Consider the following 23,334-nt stretch of genomic DNA (forward strand, 5'->3'; position numbering starts at 1 on the left):
TGGAAGCACAAAAAATTCCAAGAAGCATTATTTGGAATTAAAATAGAATTATATAAAGTGTATTACAGTCTGTTCTATCATTTAAGAAGTAATAACATATTTATATATCTTTTATTACAGAGCGATAACCCGAAGAGAAGGAAGTCGATATTTAATCCATGTACAATATAAAGAAATAACAGAGCAGAAAAAAACACTTTCCCATTCAACAACATTCTAAAGATGCTCTTTAATTAGACATTTAAGCATTAAACACTTCTCAGTAGTAGGTTAAACTACTCAATACAGTAATTTCAGTGCATTGTCCAAGCAGATGTGGAAATGCAAACACATTCAAGGGCTGTGTGGAAACCTCGTGTCAATCCCCTCAGTTTCCTCAACACAAACAGTTACAGAATTTCTGGCCTAGACCAAGAACCAGTAAATCCTCCAACTGCTGGGAACACAACACTGTCACCTGTGGAAGTGGAAAATGCAGCCTGTGGGGATGTTCCTGTGAGCAGGGACTGATTTCTGGACATGGGAGGCCCTACCTGATGTGAGTGAGAACAGCCACCATCCTCCTCCTCACCTGCACCTGCTGCTCAGGCTGCCCCAGGTGAGTGTCACACACCGTGGAACCCTTGGGTGCTGCCACAGGAATATACCCCAAAAAAACACACCAAGAGTCACCTTTTCCACCATCACCTAAAGGAGAGGGAAGGAAATCTGTGCAAGGTTTTAAAAGGAGCTGGGCAATGGTGGTGGCTGCACCGACACGGCCCATCCCAAAAATTCCATCAGAATCCTGGGCATCACTGCTCTGTGGGGAGCAGAGGGGCTGCCAAACTAACACTGGCAACAGCTCCCATGAGAAACAGAGCAAAGCAACAGGGGAAGAAGACTTTTACATCAGACAGACGTCTCCATCTCATCTCCAGGGAGCACAGGGAGCTGCCACCGGAATAAATCCGGGAGCGAGAGATGTGCAGATGGGACTTGTCTCCTGCCATCCTGCTGCTATTTCATCCTGCTGCTATTTCCTGCAGACTGGGACTGCAAATCCCCCCCTGTGACTCCTCCATGAGGTGAATTGGCACATGGTTTTGGCAGCTCCAAGCCTGACAGACATTGGCCTGGGCAGGCCCCATGGGAGCCGCGCTCCCGAAACGCTGATTGGGAAAAAAAAAAAAAAGACAAAAAGGAAAAGGAGCTGAAGGGCTGGTGCTTTATGGTTTGTATCCAGAGGAGCCCCTCAGCAGGACGTGGGGAGTGCAGCCCAAGGAGCTCTGCCAGGTGAGGAGAGCTCTCCGCTCTGCTTTTCCCTCTTCCGTATTTTCCTGGTTCAGCCTGAGGAACACCTGGAGTCACCTCCCTCCCTGGGCTACCGCACTTTTAAAGGTTATTTACTGAAAGAGCACTTATCTGGGGCAAGAATCGAGTCTGTCCTCCATGGCCATGGTGGTTGGTGGTTCAGAATGAGTGTCCAGAGACAGGGAATATCTGAGAATTAGGGATACCCAAACACCCGTGTGGTCCAGGAGATCTCTACTCTGCTATCAGCACATCTTGCCAAACGAAAGACAGGAAATCATCTGAGAAACTGAAGATCACATTTAGGTTATGCCACAAAATCAGCATAAAAATAAAAACTTAAACCTGGTATTTACAGATTAACAAATAAAAATATGAAGTGGGACTATCTGAACTGCTATTAAAGTGACATTCAACAATTAACTGGAACCCTGATATGAGTGTAACATCCTCCCTCTTCCCTTCCTTTTTTGTTATAAAAACAGTATTTACATATTTTTACTTTTTTTTTTTTAAAGAGAACTGGTTGACATTATTGCTTGATCCTTTTTAGGAAAGACATTCCAATGAAGCAATTATTCCACATGCTGACAAAACACAGAATATACCACTTCAAGAGTGACAAAAGTTAACATTTTGTTCATCTAAAAATTATCTCCATCTGCCAGGTCAGCAGATCACATGTAAATACAAGCCAATCAAAAATACATTTTACAAAAAATAATCAAGTTTCCTTTTTCAATATGGCAGTAAACATGATTTGTTCTTCCACTCTCACCTTCCACAAATTTCATTCTAAATAGGAGCTTACTATTTGTTCACCAAAAAAAAAAAAAAAAAATTTGATTAAAATTATTATTTTCATAAACAAACACAAAGCCCAGCCAGACGCAACTCCCAGAGGTGAACACCTAGCAAGGGGAGTTCCCTGGATCACAGCACTCCCAAATATCTGTTTTCCAAGACTTTCTGAAGTGCTAACCGTGACCCAGGGGGGTTTTCCTGGCAGGCAGCTCTGAAATGCCACTGTCCCCCCTGACCTGACAGACACAGCTTTGTATTTGACTATGAATTGAAGCAGCTTTTCTCCACAAAACAGGAAGGCACCATGCACAGAGCAGTTGAGGCAGGAAGCAAACAGCAGCAACATGACATGGGGGTTTAGGTTCAGATGAGTTAAGGCTTCTGTTAAACTTCTTTATCTTCTCCTAGTTAGAATCACTGTCTGGAAAGGAAAACAGAAGGAAGGGTGTGATATGGTTAGCTGGAACAGGAAAACTTTAAAATGTGTTTTCTGTTGTTGTGCCACCTTGGTTGTGTCTATTTAATGCATTAAATGCTTAAGAGCCACCCAGAATTGTGCTGAAACCACACAAAGTTTTCAAACTTTGAAATTCCAACAGAGCGAGGGTTATGGAAATCAAATTATGTGCAGAGAATCGGTGGAACTGTGACTGGGAGTGGAGGGGCAGCAGTCCCTGTCATCCCTGGTGCACAGGGCAGGGTAAGGGCAGTGTTGGTGGGGTCAGAGGGGTGACACCAACACAGCACAGGAAATGTGAGTTTGTCACTGCACACCTGCACCCAGCAAAGCCCCCCTTCCTACCCAAGTACCTTTTCAAACCTGATTCTCATAATGGCTCTGTCTCTTCTTTGATTTCAGCTCCTTCAGCCACTGAGGAGACTTTTCTTCTGACCTAAGATATTAAAAAAACAAAAAAACCAAAACCTCTTTATTCTTTCATTATGAAAACTCCCAACAGAAACAACAACAACACCAACAAAAAAGGAATGTACAGCTTGTTGCATTATTTTTTCCTTCCACCAAGAAGAGCTGGGATTCTCTCACCTGTCCTCCTTTTCCACACTGGAGGGCAGCACTCTGCTGCCGGGAGTGCCGAGCTGTGCTTTGGGGGATTTGAAGAGCTGAGCAGAGCTGGTGTCACCAGTGCTCTCAGACTCCTGTCTTTTCCTCAGCTGGGCCTAAATATAAAAATAAAGAAAGCCTTTTAAGCCAGCATCCAGGCTTTTTTTTTTTTTGGAATGCAGCACAGATCACTCCAGATTTATAAAACCAAAAAATTCCCTGAAATGAGTGAGGGGATTCCTTATAGAACACCTGCAGGTACTGAATTGGTGAGGATTCCTTATTAAGCACCTGCAGGTACTGAACTGGTTTACCTCCCACCTACTGGGCTCTGCCTGAGCTCACCTTGAGAACAGAGTGATCCATCCCTGGGAACACAGGCAGTCTCTGGGCTTGCACAGAAGATGACCTCGGAGTGTGCTGGATCTTGTCTTCCTCCTCAGAATCTTCCTGTTGCATAGTTTTCTTCTCTTCTAATTTATTGTTTAAAAAAAAAAAAAAAAAGCAGAGGGGGAAACCATGAGCTGGCTTTTCATCTTTGCCTCGTCCAACATCTCTTCCTGCGCTCAACCAGGAATGAAGGGCAATATTTAAAAAACACATTTTACCAACTCCTGGCTTCACACCCAAGCTGACCACAACCAATTACTCCAGGTAGCTGAGGGGTTACCTGTGGAATCTTTGAACATCCAGCCATTATCTGACTCTTCTGTCAAGGAGAACCTGTTCTCCAGGTCCAGCCCTCTGCTCCTGCGCAGCGAGTGCGACGCGGGCGCCCGGCACCGGCGCTTCTTGCTCAGCTGCACCCGAGTCTTCAGAGCACTGGAGTCCAGGACATCCGTGTGCTGCACAAACACACACCTGGGAATGAGCCCCAGCTCCTCCACAGTGGAATCCCAACCCACTCGATTGCATTCACCAATTAAAATGGGTATTTGTCTGATTATTATTATTGTGGTCACTTAAAATCATAGTAAAGAGAGTGTATGATGAGGACATGGCACTTGGTGACTAACTGGGTGTAATCCTTTGATCTCTCTAGGCTGTGGATACCTGTGTTGCATGAATAATTTGCACCAAATTAATATAAAAATAACTGCAATAATCAGGAGTTTAGTTCCTAGAGTGTTTTATGAACACAGGCCTTGCTAGCTGGTAGCAGCTGAAGGCAAATCCCAAGACTGGGATCTAAAAAGAACAACTACACAAAATTCCCTTGGAGAGCAGAGCTGCAGCTTCCCTGCCAGCCACAAACACTCAAAGCCACTCAAAGCCACCAGCAACAAGGACACTCTAAGTTTAGTGTCCCAGCCTTCAGAAACCTTCTGTGATCAGTCATTTCCAAGACATCCAATAAACAGTAACATTTATAGAGCAAAATAAGGAGCTGTAATTTATTTACTTGCTTAAAGCAATGTGCTTTTACAGATTTGCCTGTAACCACCAAATATCCCTGAGCCTCCCCTTCTCCAAAAGATGTGGGTTTGTTCCTTTTTTCAAAAGATTTCAGGTCAGGAATAAGATACTTTTCACACAGCATTTGCCAGCTGCACTCAGAGCTACTAATGTTTTACAGAGACACCTTTAGTGGTCCAGGGACAAAACAAAACCTTCTGCAAGTGTTAAAACACTGTGTGGATGTGGCACTTGGGGACATGGTGGTGGTTTTGGCAGTGCTGGGGGAACAGTTGGATTCAATGATCTTAGAGGGATTTTCCAAACTAATTTCTTGCAGCACTAGACATGATTAACTGTGTATGGCCAGGAACTCCTGGTTTTACACCAACTGCAAGATTCTTCAACATAAAAAAAAAAATCCTTTAAAATGCAACTGTGAGCTACTATGGAAAGAAACCAATTGTAAATAAGAAGTATTGGTGAAGGTCCTTACAGCATTAAATCTGCACGGCTGACAGCACAGCAGTCACTGACTATTTGTGTTATTTAATTATGCTTCCAATATTCATCTCTGGAAGTGTCCAAGACCAGGTTGGATGGGGCTTGGAGAAAATCTGTTCTAGTGGAAAGTGTGGATGAGGGTGGAACTGGATGAGCTTTAAGATCCCTTCCAATCCAAATCAGTCTGGGATTCCATGATTGATTATCCAAGGCCAGCAGCTTTATGGAATCTCTCAGAACCTAAACACCACAGAGACTTAGAAGAACTCTGTAGTTTTGATCCTAAACTTTTCAGCCAGGAAAACATCTGGCAAAATTCAGAGTGGGAAAGGCAGGGCAAAACTGGTTGCAAAGTTTCCAGAAGGAACTGGGGAGGGCTTAGCTGAGGGAACACACGATGGCAACTTACATCAATGAAGGAGAAATAACTCTTGTCCTCAGGGAGCGTGTCCCCTGCAGGAGGCACATCAGTGCCATCAGTGGAGTCCATGTCCGTGCTGGAACGGTCCAGGCTGGTGCTCCTTTGCTCTTTGGAGAAGTCATGGTGCTCAGGCAGGGAGGGAGGCTCTGTCTGCGAGGACAGCGAGGACGGGTGGCTGCCCGCGGGCTGCTTCCGCCCCGACACCACCTCATTGTCCAGGGAGGGAGATTCTCCCACAAAGCTGCAAGTGGAGCAAATGGGATCTGTGAGAGTTCAGGGCAAACAGAGACCTGCAAGGCCAGGCTGGATCACACATGGTCAGCAGGGGTTAAATAAAAGTGGAACAGAAAGTTGGAGTGCATCCCTTCTGCAGGCGCAACCCTTGTCACAGATATGTTTTATGAAAAATCCTTCCCTTAGGATTTTTTCTCGTGAGAAGCTGAGAGGTCTCAGGAACAAAATGTGAACAATGGTTATCTGCTGCTGTGGAATGCAACAGGTGCATCTGGGATTGGTCTCATATGGTTGTTTCTAATTAATGGCCAATCACAGTCCAGCTGGCTCAGACTGTCTCAGTCAGTCACAAGCCTCTGTTAGCATTGTTTTTCTATTCTTAGCCAGCCTTCTGATGAAATCCTTTCTTCTGTTCTTTTAGTATAGTTTTAATGTAATATATATCATAAAATAATAAATCAAGCCTTCTGAAACATGGAGTCAGATCCTCATCTCTTCCCTCATCCTAAGACCCCTGTGAACACCACCACAAGCCCTCACCCCTTGGATTCATGGTGTCTTGGGGACTGGGGTGGATTCCACCCAGCCAGAGGAGTTTTTCCTTCAGGAACGCTGGAGCTGAAGAGCTGGGCACCAGGTGGCAGCCTAAGGCAGGGCTCCATGGGCAAAGCTTTTCCTGCCTCACCAAGGAGGGCAGCAGCCCCTGCTCCCCACTGCTGGGATGCTCCCAGTGTGTTCCTAAAATTCCTCCCGTGGCCTGGACTGACAGGAACGAGCTGCAGGGTCAGGTCTGAAAGCTGGACACAGTTGTCTGCCTTTCCTTGAAACAGGAAGACTCTACTGTCAGTAAAAATTGGACTGCCTTGCTTCTAACTCCCAGCTTGAAAAAAAACCCAAAACTTAAAGCATTTAGCTCTGATTTTTTTTTCTCCTCTTGATAGAAGTGATTTGCCACTAAGCAGCATTTCTTGGGCACATATCTAGGAAAACTGTTCTAAACCTAAAACCCCCGTGTATATATCAACATATGTACATCTTTTAAGCAATAAACCTCAGTATTTGGTACAGCAATCCCAGGAGAAAACCACTTAGGAGTTCTCTGCTGGATAACAGCATTCCATCAGCACCAGCACATGGCACAATGTCCAGTCTGGCAGAGCAGACACTGCCCAGAGGGTTTCCAGCACACAAGCAGAGGGAATGCTGCTTCCCTCCCTCACCAGTGGGCCCCAGGATAATTAAGAATGGCACTAATGAGCTCTGGGGGAAAGTTTTTGTCTAGGGTTTTTGCTTCAAATGGCATTTGGTATCTGCAGCATTAGGCTTTAGAGCCACTGCAGCATGGAAGAATGGAGAGAGGAGGGACAATCTGCAGGACCTTTCATGGAAATTAAAGTGTGTGTTGAAAGGATCCTGTTGGATTTGAATATCTCCAAAAAGTCTCTTCCCTGCTACATCCCAGGGCTGCAGCTGATACAATTCACTGAGGTTTTTAAAACTGAAATATCTGAGAGCAAGATGTGATAGAAATCCAGCTGAATTAACATTGATTGGTGGTTCCTCATTCCCAAACCTTCCAAGTGGATTCTCCTTTGGAGTTTCTGCACAATTACAGCCCCATACACCAACCCCCATGGCACAGCTCATCCCCAAATGTGGGAAGGATTCCTGAAGTCCAAACGCAGTTATGTGCAGTGAATTCTTTCCAGAACAGCTAATTAGGGGGAAAATTCCCTTCAGAAAAATGAAACTGAAAACATATTTTCAGTTCTCATTACTGAGATGTATCATGCACCTCTTTCTATTACTTCATTAAGATTTTAGGGTTTGCGAGCATATCCATGAGCTGCCCCTGATGCTCCACAGGTACATTTACAGACACTTCTCTGAGAAATCATGCCTCACGTGGAGCACACAAACCCAGCAGGATGGTTATCACAATGGAAAATAAACTGACAGCAATCCTCATTTCCAACCACAATTAAATTTAATTAGTTCTTGCAAGACAGTGTATAGAGGGAATAAAAAGGTGATGCTTCAGCCTGTGAAATGAGGAGTCAGAGCTGTATGGCTCCACCATCTAAAACCAATTCCTTTCCTGTAAAAAACAATAATTTTCCTTATGAAGATTCTAACCTAAAAGAGTTTTCTACAGTGCCAACTCAGAAAAACTTATTCAAGCACTTGAAAAAATTAAAATCTTTTAGATAAACTAAGAAAAATCCAATTAATGCCTCCAAATGGGAGAAGATGCTTTCTTCCCTGTCCATCCCAAGGAGTTACTGGCCAAAGCCCACTGGAGGAGGTCCTTATGCTAATTCCAGCAGTGACTCAGTTCTAGAGGAAAATACTTCTTCCTTCACCTTCCAAAAGCTCATCTAGGAAAAGGACAGTGTTCATCCTGTTGCCATGAAGTTCTGGCTTTTGATTTCAGAATTCCCTTCCTCTCCCAGAGAAGCAGTGGAGTCACCATCCCTGGAAGTGTCCAAATGCCAAGCAGAGGTGGCACTGCCTGGTTTAATGGCCACAGTGGGACTCAGGTGAAGGTTGGACTCAGAGATCTTGGAGGTCTTTTCCACCCTTAAGGACTCTGTGATTCCATGAAGATGAGGTCATTCACAGAAGCACTAATGGAACACTCCTAAAATAATCCCTGCATGGCTGCAATAGTGGGAAATGCCCCAGGCTGGAGGTTCCCCCAGCACAGCAGGAGGCTGTGACACCCTTTGGTCCCTGCAGGATGTGACACCCTTGTGGGGCTGGCTGAGGAAATGCTCTCCCAGGGAAGGCAGCCAGGCCAAACAGGAAAACTGAGCCATCAACATCTCCTGAGAGCTCCTGCCTCCAGCTGGGGTGAGGAGGAGGCACCAAAGGCAGAGCCCTGCTCAGAGCACCCACAGCAACGGGAGGAGAATGTCTGCACTGCTCCTGGCAGGGACTTATCCAAAATAAACTGCAGACAAAATGCACGTTCAATACATTCCAGGAAGACTTCCATTATTTAGAAGTACATTAATCTCATTTCTCTTCAAGTGCCTGAATTAATATAGCAGTAATTCCCCTGCAATGAGCTGTTAAGTCAAAATAAAGCAGAGCAATGGGGTGGCAAAATGCTGAAGAGTCTCTACACTGTCACCATTATACTTTAAAAAAGGCAAAATCTAAACACTTCTTGCAGTGCAAACAAAATTCCAGCACATGGGATTGAGTCCAATCCTCCAGTGAACCGGAATGTTTAGGTGGAGCTGTTCTAATCAGGATGGATGGATTGAAATAACTCTCCAGTGCTGTCTGCTGTGAAGCTGAGACAAGCACCTTTGTTAAGAAACTGATCTCAGAAATGTCTGTACCATCCTGGAATCCAAGTTAATTTTACAGCAGCCTGGCTGTCACTGTTGGCACTCACTTGGCTGCCGAACCTCGAGCTGGTCCTTACCCTGATTTCATAAGCAATAAAAATATTCAGAGCACACAGTTCTCAAGTGCAGAACAAACCAAACGTAATTGACATTAATGTCTGCTGTAAAATCCCAACAAGTGTAGCATTAGAAACCAGATAAAATGCTATTTTCATACCACACTGAGCAGACATGATACAAGTTCAGGGTAGATCAAGCTGCAAGGACCTCGAGCTGGTCCTTACCCTGATTTCATAAGCAATAAAAATATTCAGAGCACACAGTTCTCAAGTGCAGAACAAACCAAACGTAATTGACATTAATGTCTGCTGTAAAATCCCAACAAGTGTAGCATTAGAAACCAGATAAAATGCTATTTTCATACCACACTGAGCAGACATGATACAAGTTCAGGGTAGATCAAGCTGCAATTTACACAACAGGTGTGAACTATAAAAAACCTCACACTTTGCTGCTCTAGGTTTATTTCACTAAATCATTCTAAGAACAGAAAAGCATCAGCAATACTCAATATCAGTTTCACTCAGCTGATATTCCATTTCATCCTCCACTTCACCACCAATAAAACACTTGAGAGTCTGAGATGTGGGCATGGAGAGATGCACCCTGAGTCACCCCACCTGAGCCCCAGAGGGATTTTGCCACTCTGCTGTTCCAGAGGGATTTTGCCATTCACCCAACCTGGTAGTATTTTTAAAGGAAAGGCAATGACAGAAAATCAGACTTAAAAACAAATAGGAGTGTGTTAGAATGTTGGGGGACACAAGACAGATGATGGATTTTGGACTTGGTTAACATAAGAGATTTGGTAAGAGGATGCTTTGGCAAAAGCAAACGGAACTTTGAAAATTAGACTTTGAGTGCAAGAAGATTAATTTAAACAGGTTTACTGGAAAAAGAAATCTCAAACTTTGCAAGCAAGAGATGTTGTTATATGCATAATTCTGTGTATGTGATTTTAATTTAATGATTGTAGTTCACCAACAGAAGTGTCCAAGAACAGGGCTTGGAGCACCCTGCTCTAGCAGAAGGTGTCCCAAGGCTGAGGACTGGAATGAGAAGACCTTTAAGGCCATTCCAGCATGAAAGCACTGTGGGCTGGTGGGATGGCAGCCTTCCCCCTCCCTCACCTGTCGCTGCTGTGCCGCTGCTCGTTCCAGGTGCCGTACTGGCTGTCGGGCTCCTGCACCAGCGTGTCCGTGTCCTTCGCCCCCGGCGGCTGCCTGGAGAAGCATTTTCTCAGCTGGTCCTGCAAAAAACACCTCCAGTCAGTGCTCCAGCCCCTGGCTGAGGGATTAACAGGTTTTACTGGCAATAATGGCTTGGAATCTGACAGTTAAACTCGGCTGGGAAATGAACTTAAACACGAAGAACTGCTGTGGAGTCGGAGCGACAATTCTCTGTGCAGTAATTCTCTGAACAATAATTACAGTAATTGTTTTCCTGGGCAAATAAAGGATCCCAGAGGTTGGAGATGTCTCCCTGGTTTCAGGAACTCCACGCTGCTTTAATATTGTTCTTATCTCAGGTTGCACAGAGCTTCTCAAAGCACCTATGCAAGCACAAGGAATTGTGCTGGGAATGATATTTCATCTCCTCAAGCACAGCAGGCAAACATCAACTCCACTGCTCTTTTCCTGAGTTTAATAAGATGATCCTTTTTTTTTTTTTTGCAAGCTTTCTTTGGAAGACTTTCAAAATAAAATGCATAAATACATAAATAAATAAATAACCACAGGGCCAGACACAAAAAGCCTTCTCCAAACAGATGTAACATCCAAACCCAACCCAGGACAGACCACAGTGGGTTTGCTTTGTGTTACTCTGACCTCTCCTTTCCTGACTGCTGTTATTCCATGGATCTGCTGCTTTCCTAAGAAGGAAAGAGTGGATCCCAGGCTCTCAGTGTTCCAGGGAGAGAAGTGGGTCAGTGCTGGCACCCCAGATTTGCAGCACACCAATGTCAACCCAGCCCTGCAGTTGTGCAGAGCTATTCAAGGAGCTTCAAGAGCTCCTGAAATCCTACACTGGGAGCAGATAATTAACTGTTGGTCTCTTTCACCTTCATTACCCTGAACAAATACAAGCATGGCTTTCAGATTCAGATCAGTTTTGCTTATCAAGATTTTATCTGCCAGCAAATTACATGGTTTTCCACCTGCCCTTGGAAAAATGCAAGGATTTTTCTCCCTTTGCAAGTACCCTCTGCCTCCAACTCACTGAGCAGAACACGTTGCTGGACTAGAACACAACTCTTCCTCTTCAGGCAGCATGAACAAAGAAACAATAACTAAGAAATACCATACTTAATATGTAGAATTCCTTCATATTATTGGGGGGAAAAAGAGATTGCATGTTTACTTGTTTCCTTAATTTTGCACACCTAAAGAATGCTGCCTTAAGACTACAAAACCATTAAGAATAATTCAGCAGTGCTGACACCTGGCTACTGAAGAAGTCCCACAGCACTCCCAGTTCTCATAACCAGTTCTTATTTCCCAGGGGCCACAGCCACTTTCCATCCCTGTCGTGCTCTTTGCTGCTGACAAAGTTGTTTGTGTTTTAATGCAAGGAGAATACAAAAGGCTCCACCATTTACTCCAACTATCACCATGCACCTCAAAGTTAAAGACCAAGTTAAATTCTGTTTGCAACACTCAAGTAAAACGGGCTCAGTTTGTGAGTTACATGGAACAGATGTTTCCTGCTTTTCATACTCCAGATGTTTCTGCAGCCCCAGAATTCACTGGTTCTTACACTTTATGCAATCATAGGATCTTTAAGGTTGGGAAAAAACCTCAAAAAGATGGAGTCCAACCTATCCTACACAGATATCTAAATAGAGACAAGTACATGAATGCCTGGAGGCAAGTTAAGCTCTTACATTTCCCAGTCCATGCCAGGTACAAGATTGCAAATGTGAGCCAGGCACACACTGCTTCCAACACAGGAGACAGTCTGGTATTTCCTAGAAACCACAGGGCATTTCCTCCTGCTTGGCTTGGCTGTATGTTTTGCCTTCCACAAATTCCCTCTGCAGCTTCCCAGTCCCATGATTTGCTCCAGGGACTCCTGGGCTCAGCTCTCACCCAGTGGCCACAGCCCCTTTGGCTGGTGGCTGCCCTTCTAGGAAAGGCACTAACAAATACCAGTGGCTCTTCTCACTTCCCTCCCAATGCTCATTCAGGGGGTTTTTTTTCCACCTTGATTTTTTTTAAATTTTTTTCAATGCCAATCCCACATCATGAGTTACCCTATTCTCATAATCAACGTGTACGGTGTTTTCCACCAGTTACAACTAAAGCCCGTTACCTCTACACACGGCACCGTTTCATTTGCAATCACTCATGCTGTTTCTGCTAGAAATTAGACTAAAAAGCTTAGAAGCAGGAGCAGAGGAGCAGCTTTTGTTGTGCTGCAGTGGGGAGCCCTTGTTTACACAGCAGTGAGTTATCAGGGCCCTGGGAGCTGTGCAGGAGGGGTGTGGACGGCCCAGATAACAACGGCTCAGCAGCCACAGGGGTCAAGTTTAGATGCAAAGACACCGCTCCTGTGAAGGCTCAGTAATACCTAACAACATTTTACACTGCTGCCCAGAATGACACCATTAGCAGAGCTATTTCTGGGTGCTAAACCCAAAACAAGCCTGAAAAAGAAATAAAATTACTGCTTCTGAAGGCGCTGTGAAGTTAAGTTCAATACAACAAACAAAGTCTAAATGTCAGGAATAAAACACTGCAAACTCTAGGAAATCTAGAGTTCTCTGTGTTCTGAAGGCTTTGTTACATTCAGAATCATTATTTCATTTTGCTCCTGGAGGAAGTTGCTTATTTCAAGATGATTGTGTCCCTGACAGGCCCTTTCAACACGTATTTTTTAAGGTGCCAAATGATTAATTGGAAAAAATAAATGCTCTCTAGGTACCAAGCAGAAAAATAAGGAGTGGGAAGAGGAGCTGATCCTCTCCTTGGCTGGTGGAGGAGGTGTTGGCTGGGGGCACTGAGAGCAGTGCAGAAAAGCAATTTATAACCTGTGCAGCAGCTCAGAGGAGAGGGGGTGCTGAGGAAGGAAGTGACAACAAACCAGGAAGATTTTCCTTGCCAGAAGGTGATTATTAGCAAGAATGAAGAGTTTTAGCTTTTCTTTTGAAGATCTCTTTTCTATTATTGTCATGACACTCCTGAAAGACTCAAGGCAGTCAACACACAAAGCCAGGCAAGGTACAGACGTTTCCTCCATAAACAGAATACTCAGGAAACTGGAAAACCAATAATCCCAAAGGAAAAAGCAGTAAAGAGGGGTCTGGTGTCTTTTTAGCACACAAAATAAACCCAAATTAGAACTTTTCTATTTTACGATGACAGAAAAATCTCCCAAATCAAATAAAACCCATGCCTGATTCAGGTTTCAAATGCTGTAATTATCCAAGCTTTGATGTTTAACTTCCCAATTCTTACACCAGGAACTAGGGATAAAAATCTACTTAATTTTTCTATAAAATTAAGCAGCTGAGCTGTGTCCTGCTTTGCCTCTGGTTCTTCTAAAATGAGCCATTATGATTATGCCTCTTTCAGTCTTCCCTTGGAATTAAGCTGGGCTTGGCTACACTCCAGGGCTGATTACTCCTGCAATTTCCCGTTCCTGAAAATGATGCACACACAACATTGGTCCCACCAGCCCCAAAATTACCCCTAACTCTGGGTCAATGCAGACATTTATGTGCAAAACCCTCCTGCACTGATGGGAAATGAAGACCTGGCACAGGAGGAACCAGAGCTCTGAGAGATCTCCTGAGTCAGAAGCTGCACAGACAGTTTCAAAAATATCTTTGTTTGCCAAGGAGCCCGAGACATCAGCCAGCCAAAGTGACAGCCCACAGCTTGAGTGTGAATGTTCAGAGCTAAATTCCACTGGCATGGGTTGGGTATGAAGAGGAACTGCACAATGGAAGGAAGCTTTGACCATCTGCCTTGTTAATATACAACTCAGAGAAAAAATGGTGCTGATTTCTTGAAAAGGGCTGCTTTTTCTTTTTTTTTTTTCCATTTTTCCCTCTGCTTACTTTAATTAAAGAAGCAAAAAATGTGGTCAAATAGCCCCTTAAGTGTGACACTGCATTTTAGCAGAGCTCACAAGTCCTTACAAATCCCAAAAAGTATTCCAGCTGTTCCCCTGCAGCATGCCAGGAAGAGAGCAACAGACCTCCACCAATTCATATCTTAGGATATTATTTTGTAGTTGACTGCTTTGAATGAGATGCTGGGCTTGATGAGCACAAGAAGTCCTTTATAACCCAAATTATTCTACAATTACTCTAAGAATTCGAAGGACTAAGAGATGAATTATATATTTTAGAGCACTAACAGAATTATCAGGACATAACATCAGATTGAAACCAACCAACACTGAAAACCCCATTACAATAAGAGAGCTTAAGGGTCACAGCCCACGGATTTTAATTTGGAAGTACCCAAATGCCAAGACAGCAAGTGGGAAGAGGATCCCAGGATTTCCATCTGTACTTACTATCCATCCAATGAATGCTGCCCATAAGGAGTAAGTCATGGCTCCAGCTCCTCTTAATTCCCAGCAATCAGGTGGGATTCAGACTGGTGAGATCAGCCAACTCCTGCTTTCATTAATTGCTGAATGGAGTCAGCGCCTGGGGGAACGCTCCAGGCTGAGGCAGCACCTTCTGCCCCCACCCTCCCTGCTGCAGCCCCAGATAAAGAGTTCCAGGAACTGCCCAGCTGAGCCCAGGGATGAGTTCCAGACCTCCAGCATGAGGGAAGGCTCCCCAACCCCCCCCAACACCCCTAAACAGGACAGCACTGCCCCATCCATGGAGACTAGCCCCAAGAGCAGGGACAGAATTAAGGGAATGAATCCATCTCAGAACCTCCAGGGCCTTTCAGCCTGACCCAGCCAGGTAAGGAGGTCAGCAGGTAAGGAGATGGCAGTGAGGGGCTGTGGAGTCTGCTCAGGTGGAGCATCAGCTCTGGGGTCCCAGCACAGGGGGGGTGTGGAGATGTTGGAGTGAGTCCAGAGGAGGCTGTGGAGATGACCAGAGGGATGGAGCACCTCTCCCATAAGGAAAGGCTGAGAACTGGGGTTGTTCAGCCTGGAGAAGAGAAGGCTCCAGAGGTACCTTACTATGGCCTTGCAGTATCTAAAGGGGCTCCAAGAGAGCTGGAGAGGGACTTTGGACAAGGGGGAATGGCTTCCCACTGACAGAGAGCAGGTTCAGATCCATGTCAGGAAGAAATGCTTCCCTGCCCATCCCTGGAAGCGTCCAAGGCCAGGCTGGGCAGGGCTTGGAGCAGCCTGGGATAGTGGAAGGTGTCCCTGCCCCTGTCAGGGGCTGGAATGGGATGAGCTTTAAGGTCCCTCCCAACCCAGACCATTCCATGATCCCTCTGGCCCCGGCGCGTCCTGGGCTGGGCAGCACAAGCTGCTGGTTTTATGTGAAAAAACTGGAGCTGCTGCTGAATGCACAAACAGTGCCTGGAGAAACACACGTGTGCCCCATGTGACTGTGAGCACTCACACAGCACATTCAGCTCTCTCAGATCCTAAGGAGCTCCACTGCTCTGCTCAAAAATCCTTTAAATAATGGATGTTTCCCTCTCCCATGGGCAGTGGAGTACGTTCCAGTCCCACAGTACCAAGCATCTCATAAATGCCATCAGGCCTGACAGCCTCCCTGTTGCTATGCAACCCTGGGCTGCCTTTCCATGTGAGTTTTGCCTGCCTCTTCCACAGGGATATGATACCCAACCACCAATTACATCTCTGCTGCTAAAGCCTGACAGCATTTCCCTTACGAAACAGGAGTTGTTTTTAGAGGGTGACTGGTCTAATTCTCCACATTTCCATTGCTTCCCATTGCTGCACAGGACTGAATCCCAACCCCTTCTCCCTGGAAAGGCACAGCAAAAATTACAGATGTACTAAAGGAGAGAGGGACTTTGGACAAGGATGTGGAGGGGAATGGTTTTAAACTGGCACAGGGCAGGTTTAGATCAGCTATTAGGAAGAAATTCTTGCCTGTGATGGTGGTGAAGCCCTGGCACAGGCTGCAGCACCAAAGAGAGACCCAAAGTCCACCCTGCATGGATTCTGGCCACAGCAGAGAATGTGGGCAGAGGAATGCAGATGAAGTTGGTTTTGCCAGGGATCTGGTTACAACCATGCAGGGACATCAGCTCCCTGCTCTTGCCGTGACTCCTGGTGCTGTTCTCCTCCTCATCCCACAGAGGATTTCAAAGACATCTGAGAGTTTGTCATTTTTTTTCTACTCTGAAAATCGAGCTGCTCTGCCTGGCTGTGAACACTCACCACACACAGGTCAGGTCACCACACACAGGTCAGGTGGTTCAGGGCAAGGCTGAAGATGGAGCAGAGGCTGACCCAATGTGCAAAAAAGCAGACGAAAACCTAATTCTAAATATAAGCCCTGCTAGGGCTGAGTGAGCCACAACAGCACTTCCTCTGAGAGGTGGGAGTGTACAACACCACAGCACAGCAGAGGAACTAGCTGGGAACATCTTTAAAACCTCTCCTATGTCATCAGATTAAATTTCCTTTTCAGCCTGAGGCAGCCAAGCTGATAAGGAATGAAGCCCTAAGAAAGCCAAGGCAGCAGGAAGGAGCCAGAGGCTGGGTCAGGAAGATCCTGAGCAGTGAGAAGGAATCCAGGCTCTGCTCAGGGCACGTGTAACTCCCATCAGAGTTAATAAAACCTGGAACAGGATCCCTCGACTTCAACACTGCAGGAGGCACAAGCCAGAACAAGGCAATTTCATTCTGGGATGCCAAGGAGGGGAGAGATTTGCTTTTTTTGAAAAGCTGCATAGTTGAAATCAACACCTCCTACTCCAAATGCTGCATTTCACAGCTCTTCTACACAGCTAACGTCTCTCCACATGAGACACGAGTTAAACTTCAAACAAACATTCCTGGGAAAAAAAAGCCCTCCCTAGCTTAAAGCCTGGAATTAAAGATGTAGAGAAAGTGATAGGATTTCCTGACAACAAGTGAATAACAAACTTGCTCAACACACGGCTCAGGAGATGTTTTAGGAGACAGCAGTCAAAACACACACACAGTCACCCCCCAGTGAACGCCAGGAGTGCTTCCCAAAACTTTCACAATATTACCAATTTCAATAAAAATGGATTGCCAGGATAGGGAGGCTGGGAGGCCCTGGCACAGGGTGCCCAGGGAAGCTGTGGCTGCCCCTGGATCCCTGGAAGTGTCCAAGGCCAGGCTGGAAAAACTTGGAATACTGCAAGGTGTCCCAGCCCATGGCAGAGGGTGGGACTGGGTCATTTTAAGCCCCCTTTCAACCCAAATTCTTCTGGGAGTCTATGATTCTAAGGCTTGCATTCAGAGAAGTTTTTGTATGATACAATTTATTGCCCCTGAAAGCTGTCACTTACAGCTTAAAAAAAAAAAAGGCAGCAAGGTGGATGAGCAGAAAATATCAGCTCTAAATCCATTTATGCTATTTTCTTCTTGTTTAAGAGTATGGTAAAAATCAACTCCTTGCAGTCAGCATAAGTGAAATCACAGAGTAAAGTCGTTTAAATAATTATTCCTGCCAAAATAATGAGAGAACAACAAAGGCAGCCACCAAATGCCCATCACTATGGGTTTCTGGCCCAGATTTATCTGCCAGCTACGTTCATGGCCTGTTAAACCAAAGAGGAGTTATTAAGAATGAAAAAGCAGGAACTGTTTCAGCACTGGCCCTTGTATCTTCATTAATTAAACTGAACAGCTTCACTCCTCCCCCCAGCTCCAAACAAGACAAACAACTCATTTTTAAAGCCTGCTTGCTGCAAACTTGCTTCCCCTTACCCCAACAGCTCCCTGGGAATTTAAAGATTAAATTTAAAGATTAAAATTCCATTTACTGATAGTACCAAAATATTATTTTTGAGAACAACTCACTGTGTTCTCAGCGAATATTAGGGCAGAACAATTCAGCAACTATTCACCGTAGGGCCTGTACCTATTCCAAGTTCAGAATCAAAGTGCCAACTTGTAGTAATTTCTCTTTACAAATCATTTGTTGAAGGATGTTCACCACAAAGGACAAACTTTTTGCAGATAGATTAGGGTACAACGTAACAGGCACTGCAGATCAAAGCTCTTTTATAAGCAGAGACACAGCCCAGGTGAATGCAGGTGTGGAACTCAAACCAGGACCCTGCCCTGCTCCAGAAAGACATCCTGTTTGATAGGAAAAGGCAGAGTCCACCAGCTTTCCCCAGCAACAAGCTGTACAAGCTTAGAATAAAACATCTGGGAAGATGAATAAAAAACTAGGATGGGAATTTCAGCCTCTAGCAGGAAAAGGGCTGTGGGATGCAGCAAAAACCCTCAAAAGGACTAAGTGGCCTCCCAGCACATCTGGGACACACGTATCAAACAAATCACTCCACTTCCACCTTTATTTTGGAATTAAAAACTGAATCCAAACTAAGTACCAGATGAATTTTGAATGAAAACAACATTTTCTTAGACTGCCCAGTACACCAAAAGCAAACCACTGCTAAATGCACTTAGGTGTTATTTTTAGCATGTATCAGAGCAATTTAGGTAAAGAACATCGACCACACTCAGCCCCAGAATTCATCTTTGCTGTTCTTTGTGAAACACCTCTGAGGTTTTCCATGACTTTTTTTAGCAGTGTAAGTGGAGCCAAGGGAATCAAACAGCTTGCCCTGGTTTTATTGTATGGCAACAAACCTCGAGACCTAGAACAGTGCTGGCTGTGAAACCAGATCTCACACCTATAATAGAACCATGACCGACAGACCCTGATTAAATCTGAGGCCATGTTTAATGCATGTATCTCTGCTCCTCTTACAAAGACACCAAGCTGATGACATGAGATGAAAATGGACAATTAACTCCATCAAAATACCTGAAAGAAAAATCAGCTTCTATTTAAAAGGTCTCACTGCAAAGCAAAAGCTTCTGCAAGCTCAGCTATGGATTCGCAGATGTGAGGGTGAAGAAGTTTACTCAGTGACTTAAATTGTGCTGCCTGAGTTGAATTTGGAGAGCTTTCTGTGCTTTGTATGATGCCAAGTTCTCCACCAGTGGCAGCAGGGAAGGGAGGTGGAAGCCCTTGGCTGTGTCAGGCAGGAGTTCATGGGCATGGCTGCTCCTTCTTTAAAAACTCCATCGGCCCCGAGTGTCTGCTCTACACTACAGCCCCAAAGCAGCACAGAAATCAGTTTACATGAATTACACACTTTTTACTCATTCCATAGTTACTTGTAGCACAATGTCAGTAGTTCCAGGGACTAAGACAGGACCCTGTTGCAATCAGGTAAAAAATACCAGCTCCAGGTCTGTATTCAGCAGTTGTTTACCACAGACACAATGGCACCAACCACAAACTTCTTGGAGTGCTCAGACCTTAAGTTTGAGCCCAAGTGAAACCAAATTCCCATATAAAGCCAAGCACAAGCAGAATTCCTGCTGAAACAGAGGAACAGCAGCTCCAGCACTTTCACCGTGACTTAAGTGAAAAGGTCACCCTGTGTCTCCTAATTTCTGCTCTGTAAGCAGTGCTGGGTAGGACAGCAGAACATTTGTCCTCTGCAGGTTTCACATTCCCATTTTTCAGCCTTCTTCTACACGAGTTGTTCATTCACGTGATTCCAATAAATCTAAACCACCAGCTTAAAAAAAAACAACAACAAGAGAACTTCACCATGCTACCACTGTAACAGTGGTTACCAAATATTTTCTTCTTCATTCTTTTGTGCTTACTTGACACTATTTTCTTTCCCAGTCTGTCCAAACAGGACATGGATAGCAAGCTGGGACAGAAATGCTCTACCCAGTGCTGATAGAGAGCAGTGGAAAGTGCCATATTCAAACACCACACCTGCCCAAGGAATGCAGCGTCACCTGCGCTCATTCCCTGAGCAAACCCCGCCAGAGCTGCCTGTGTTTACACTTCACAGTGAGTAACTGTTTTGTTTAATAATAAAAAAAAGAAACAAAAAACATTTTAGCCACTTCAGAGAGTTTGGATTTACCCACATGTTGGCACCAAGGCTTGGGGCCCCTTTCCACACAACTCAACCACAGCCACTGGTCAAACACTGGGTTTAAATCACCAGTTTCAGGTACAACTCAAACCACTGGTTTCAGCTCCTCTCCATGAAATAAACAGAATAAATCAGATTTGCTTCCCTTTCACTCCCTATCACCTCAAACCTTTGCTGCTTTGCAGGATGTGCCAGAACTAGAATTGGGGGTGTCAGCAGTGACCAGGAAACTCATGGCAGCTGCAGCCCTCAAGAAATCAGCCTCTCCTCCACCTCTTTGCCATGCCATGGAACACAAACAGTGCTTCCTGAAAATAACCTGGAGACCAATGGAAAAGGGAGGGGAAAAGGCTCTGTGTGGCACAGAGCTCTGGAAAACCAAGAGCTCTTCACCTTTCCTTTGCTCCCAGGAAATGCACCCTGTTTGCCATGCCACAGCCTTCACAAGCCACATTGACCCTACTGCTTCTATGGCATGGAAGTAGGAAGTATTCTGAGAAGAAAACACCTATTTTTCAATAAAAGAAGGAAATAACGATCAATTACATCACCTGCACAGTGACAGCACTTCACTCTTCTTACAAATTTAGCTTCAGGCATTTTTTACCAGAAAATCACAAATACTGAAGCATGCCCAAAGCCATGCTGGCCAGCTGGGGAACTGACCAACACCAGCCCACTTTCAGCCTAACTTTCTAATTTCAGACCAGTAAGTGTCCTACCTTACAGTCTTGCTTCAAAATCAACCACATTTTTCCCATTCCCCAAACCTTGAAATGGAAACATCCACCTGTGCTGCAGGAAGAAAGCAGCTGGGAGCAGACAGACAGACAGCACTATCTGGAGGTGTTTTGGGGGCTGTTTTTAGATAGGAAAGCAGACAGGAGGGAGGTTTTGTTAGGAGATTAAATGCTGCAACAAACCCGAGGGTTTGCACTGATTTTTTTTCCCTTGAGGGTCTCAAAAAGGTGCTTACAAGCTCGGGGGGCTCTGAGCTGGGCTGCCTCTTCCTCAGAGAGGAAAACCTCTGCTGACTCCGCACTGAAAACCTTCGGAAGGACTCTCTGCTCCGGGATGCAAAGTGCCTGAAGGAAGAGGTTCTCTTGAAAGGAGTCCTGGTGCCACCTTCCCCTCCACTCCGCTCATGAGCCACCGCAGTAGTGACTAAATTTAGTGCTTCCTGCAAGGATCTCCGCACTGTGCCCATCCACTGGGTCATGTGAGTTTGTGCCACTGTCAGTTTGTCTCCAAGGTAATCCATTTTTTAATTTTTTTTTTCCAGCAGAGATGAAATATCAATATTCAGTAGCAATTAAAATATATTCTCCTTAACAACCCTGATTTATTTTGCGAAAAGCGATTCCGTGTATAAAATATTTCCAGCTAAGGTAAACAGTATTGCACTATCACCCTCAGCATATTCCTAAAATTAAATAACCAAAGATGTGAGGTGGGAGATTGGTATTTGTCAAGTAGGAAAAAATAAAAGACTTTTCCTACTTACAATCGGCTTTGCAGAGTTCCATCAAAATATGTTTAATTCAGCCATGTTAAAGAGATAAATCAATGTTTAAATCCTGACACAGTCACTTGAAACGAGTCCATTTGCAAGCAGAGAATTAGGTTTTCACTCTCTCATTTCAGAGCAGGAAAAGCAACTCCCTTTTTAAGCCAAGTTTTTCTTCTGCTGTAAATATCAGAAGGATAAAACAAATCTTATTCTCCTGGCTCGGCCACTCGACAGGTGAGAGTACACTGACCAAAGTTCTGGTGCTCCTATACAATCCATTTAGCAGCAAATCGATTAGATCTTCTAAACAATAAATCCAGCTCCTCCTCAGAAAACTCTGCAGCAGGCTGTCAGCAGCAGAATCCCCTCCTCACCACCATCCTGGCTGCCTCCGGAGCCATCCTGGAGCTCTCCCGGGCAGAACTGCGGAGCGGAGCGCAGGGAAACGCGTCCAGCCCTCCCCGCGGGGCTGCTCAGAGCCTGCCAAAAGAGCTGCTGGATGACATCAGCTCCTCTGCTTCCAAGGTGGGGGGACAAACACAGGGACTGTCCCCACTCCTCCTGTGCTCACATGGCTCTGGATGCACAGCTGTTTGCAGCACGGCTGCCTCCCAGGCTGGCTCTGCTAAGGCACACGAGGTTACCAGCAGGAGAACGCTGCTGCTGCTGCTGCTGCCGCCTCTGGAATGCTGAGCCCTCCTCTGTGTCCCTGTGCTCCGGGAGGAAACAATGAGGAGGTGACCAGCCGCAGAGGTCTGCCCAAGGAAGGATCTGGGCTGGGCTTTATTATAGTACAGGCAGGGTTCCCATGGCAACGCAGGGAACAGCATCTGCTGGCTCCGGAGCAGGCAGGAGTTGCACAGATCTATTGGAATGATTCATAGTTTGCATACGTCACGTGGACTTACTGATTTTAACCCTTCCTGGGGAACGTGGCTCTGCCAGGGAAGGTCTCACACCCACACCAGAGGATTCCCACTGGGAATCCTACACCTACACCCTTGTCCTGCTGCTCAGTGGGTACCTGGGCAGTGCCAGCACCTGTACCTGGTTCACTGTGCCATTCGTGGCCTCCAAGAGGACATGTCCCAGCCAGTGACTGCTATCAGCACAGGATAATGATTAAGCCAGAGGCTCAAACCAAAGCTGAACAGGTGTGACCATTGGAAGCTGGTTTTTTCCACTTTTCTGCACCATTCCCTGTTATGAGGAATGGCTCCATGTCTTTCCTAAGCTCTGCTCCCTCCCCAGCTGCTGGGAGACCACAGGGTTGGTACCACAAACCCAAAATGATTGAGGGTAACAAGAGGACCCCCAAGTGTCACCAGCCATGGAATCCTGGGAACAGCCCACTTGAGAGGACAGCAGGAATAAAAGCTTTGAGTTAAACTGAGATTTATTGATTTAATGACGTAAGCTTGGACTTTAAAGTCCAAAGTCAAGCTGTGACTAGTTCAGGACCAAGGGGAAAGAGGCAAGAGAGGCACGTTGGGAGCTGCTCGCTCTCTTGTTTGTTCAAGGGGGTTTGTGGCTGTTGCTTAATTTGCCATACAAAGTACCATGAACTTGCATCACCCTCTGCTCCTCTGAACTATCCAGGAAGAGATTCAATGGAA

General features: G+C 45.4%; 1 protein-coding gene across 4 annotated transcripts in view; it reads right to left on the minus strand.

Annotated features, from left to right (window-relative positions):
- Nucleotides 1-23,334, minus strand: part of KIAA1671 (KIAA1671 ortholog) — a 44,856-nt gene continuing 21,522 nt past the window's right edge. The window contains exons 1-8 of one of the 4 annotated variants that reach the window (XM_066562124.1): nt 21,185-21,698; nt 10,264-10,382; nt 5,469-5,721; nt 3,831-4,005; nt 3,506-3,633; nt 3,143-3,276; nt 2,908-2,990; nt 93-2,518 (exon numbers count right to left, since the gene is read on the minus strand). In XM_066562124.1, coding sequence (XP_066418221.1) covers nt 2,912-2,990; nt 3,143-3,276; nt 3,506-3,633; nt 3,831-4,005; nt 5,469-5,721; nt 10,264-10,382; nt 21,185-21,469 — 1,173 coding nt within the window. In that variant the 5' untranslated portion in view covers nt 21,470-21,698 and the 3' untranslated portion in view covers nt 93-2,518; nt 2,908-2,911. Of the gene's footprint in view, nt 2,519-2,907; nt 2,991-3,142; nt 3,277-3,505; nt 3,634-3,830; nt 4,006-5,468; nt 5,722-10,263; nt 10,383-14,659; nt 14,733-21,184; nt 21,699-23,334 lie in introns of those variants that run through there. The other 3 variants (XM_066562126.1, XM_066562123.1, XM_066562125.1) reach the window with 3 other exon arrangements.

Source organism: Molothrus aeneus, chromosome 18 (assembly GCF_037042795.1).
Source record: "Molothrus aeneus isolate 106 chromosome 18, BPBGC_Maene_1.0, whole genome shotgun sequence".
In the NCBI taxonomy this organism is placed as follows: Eukaryota; Metazoa; Chordata; class Aves; order Passeriformes; family Icteridae; genus Molothrus; species Molothrus aeneus.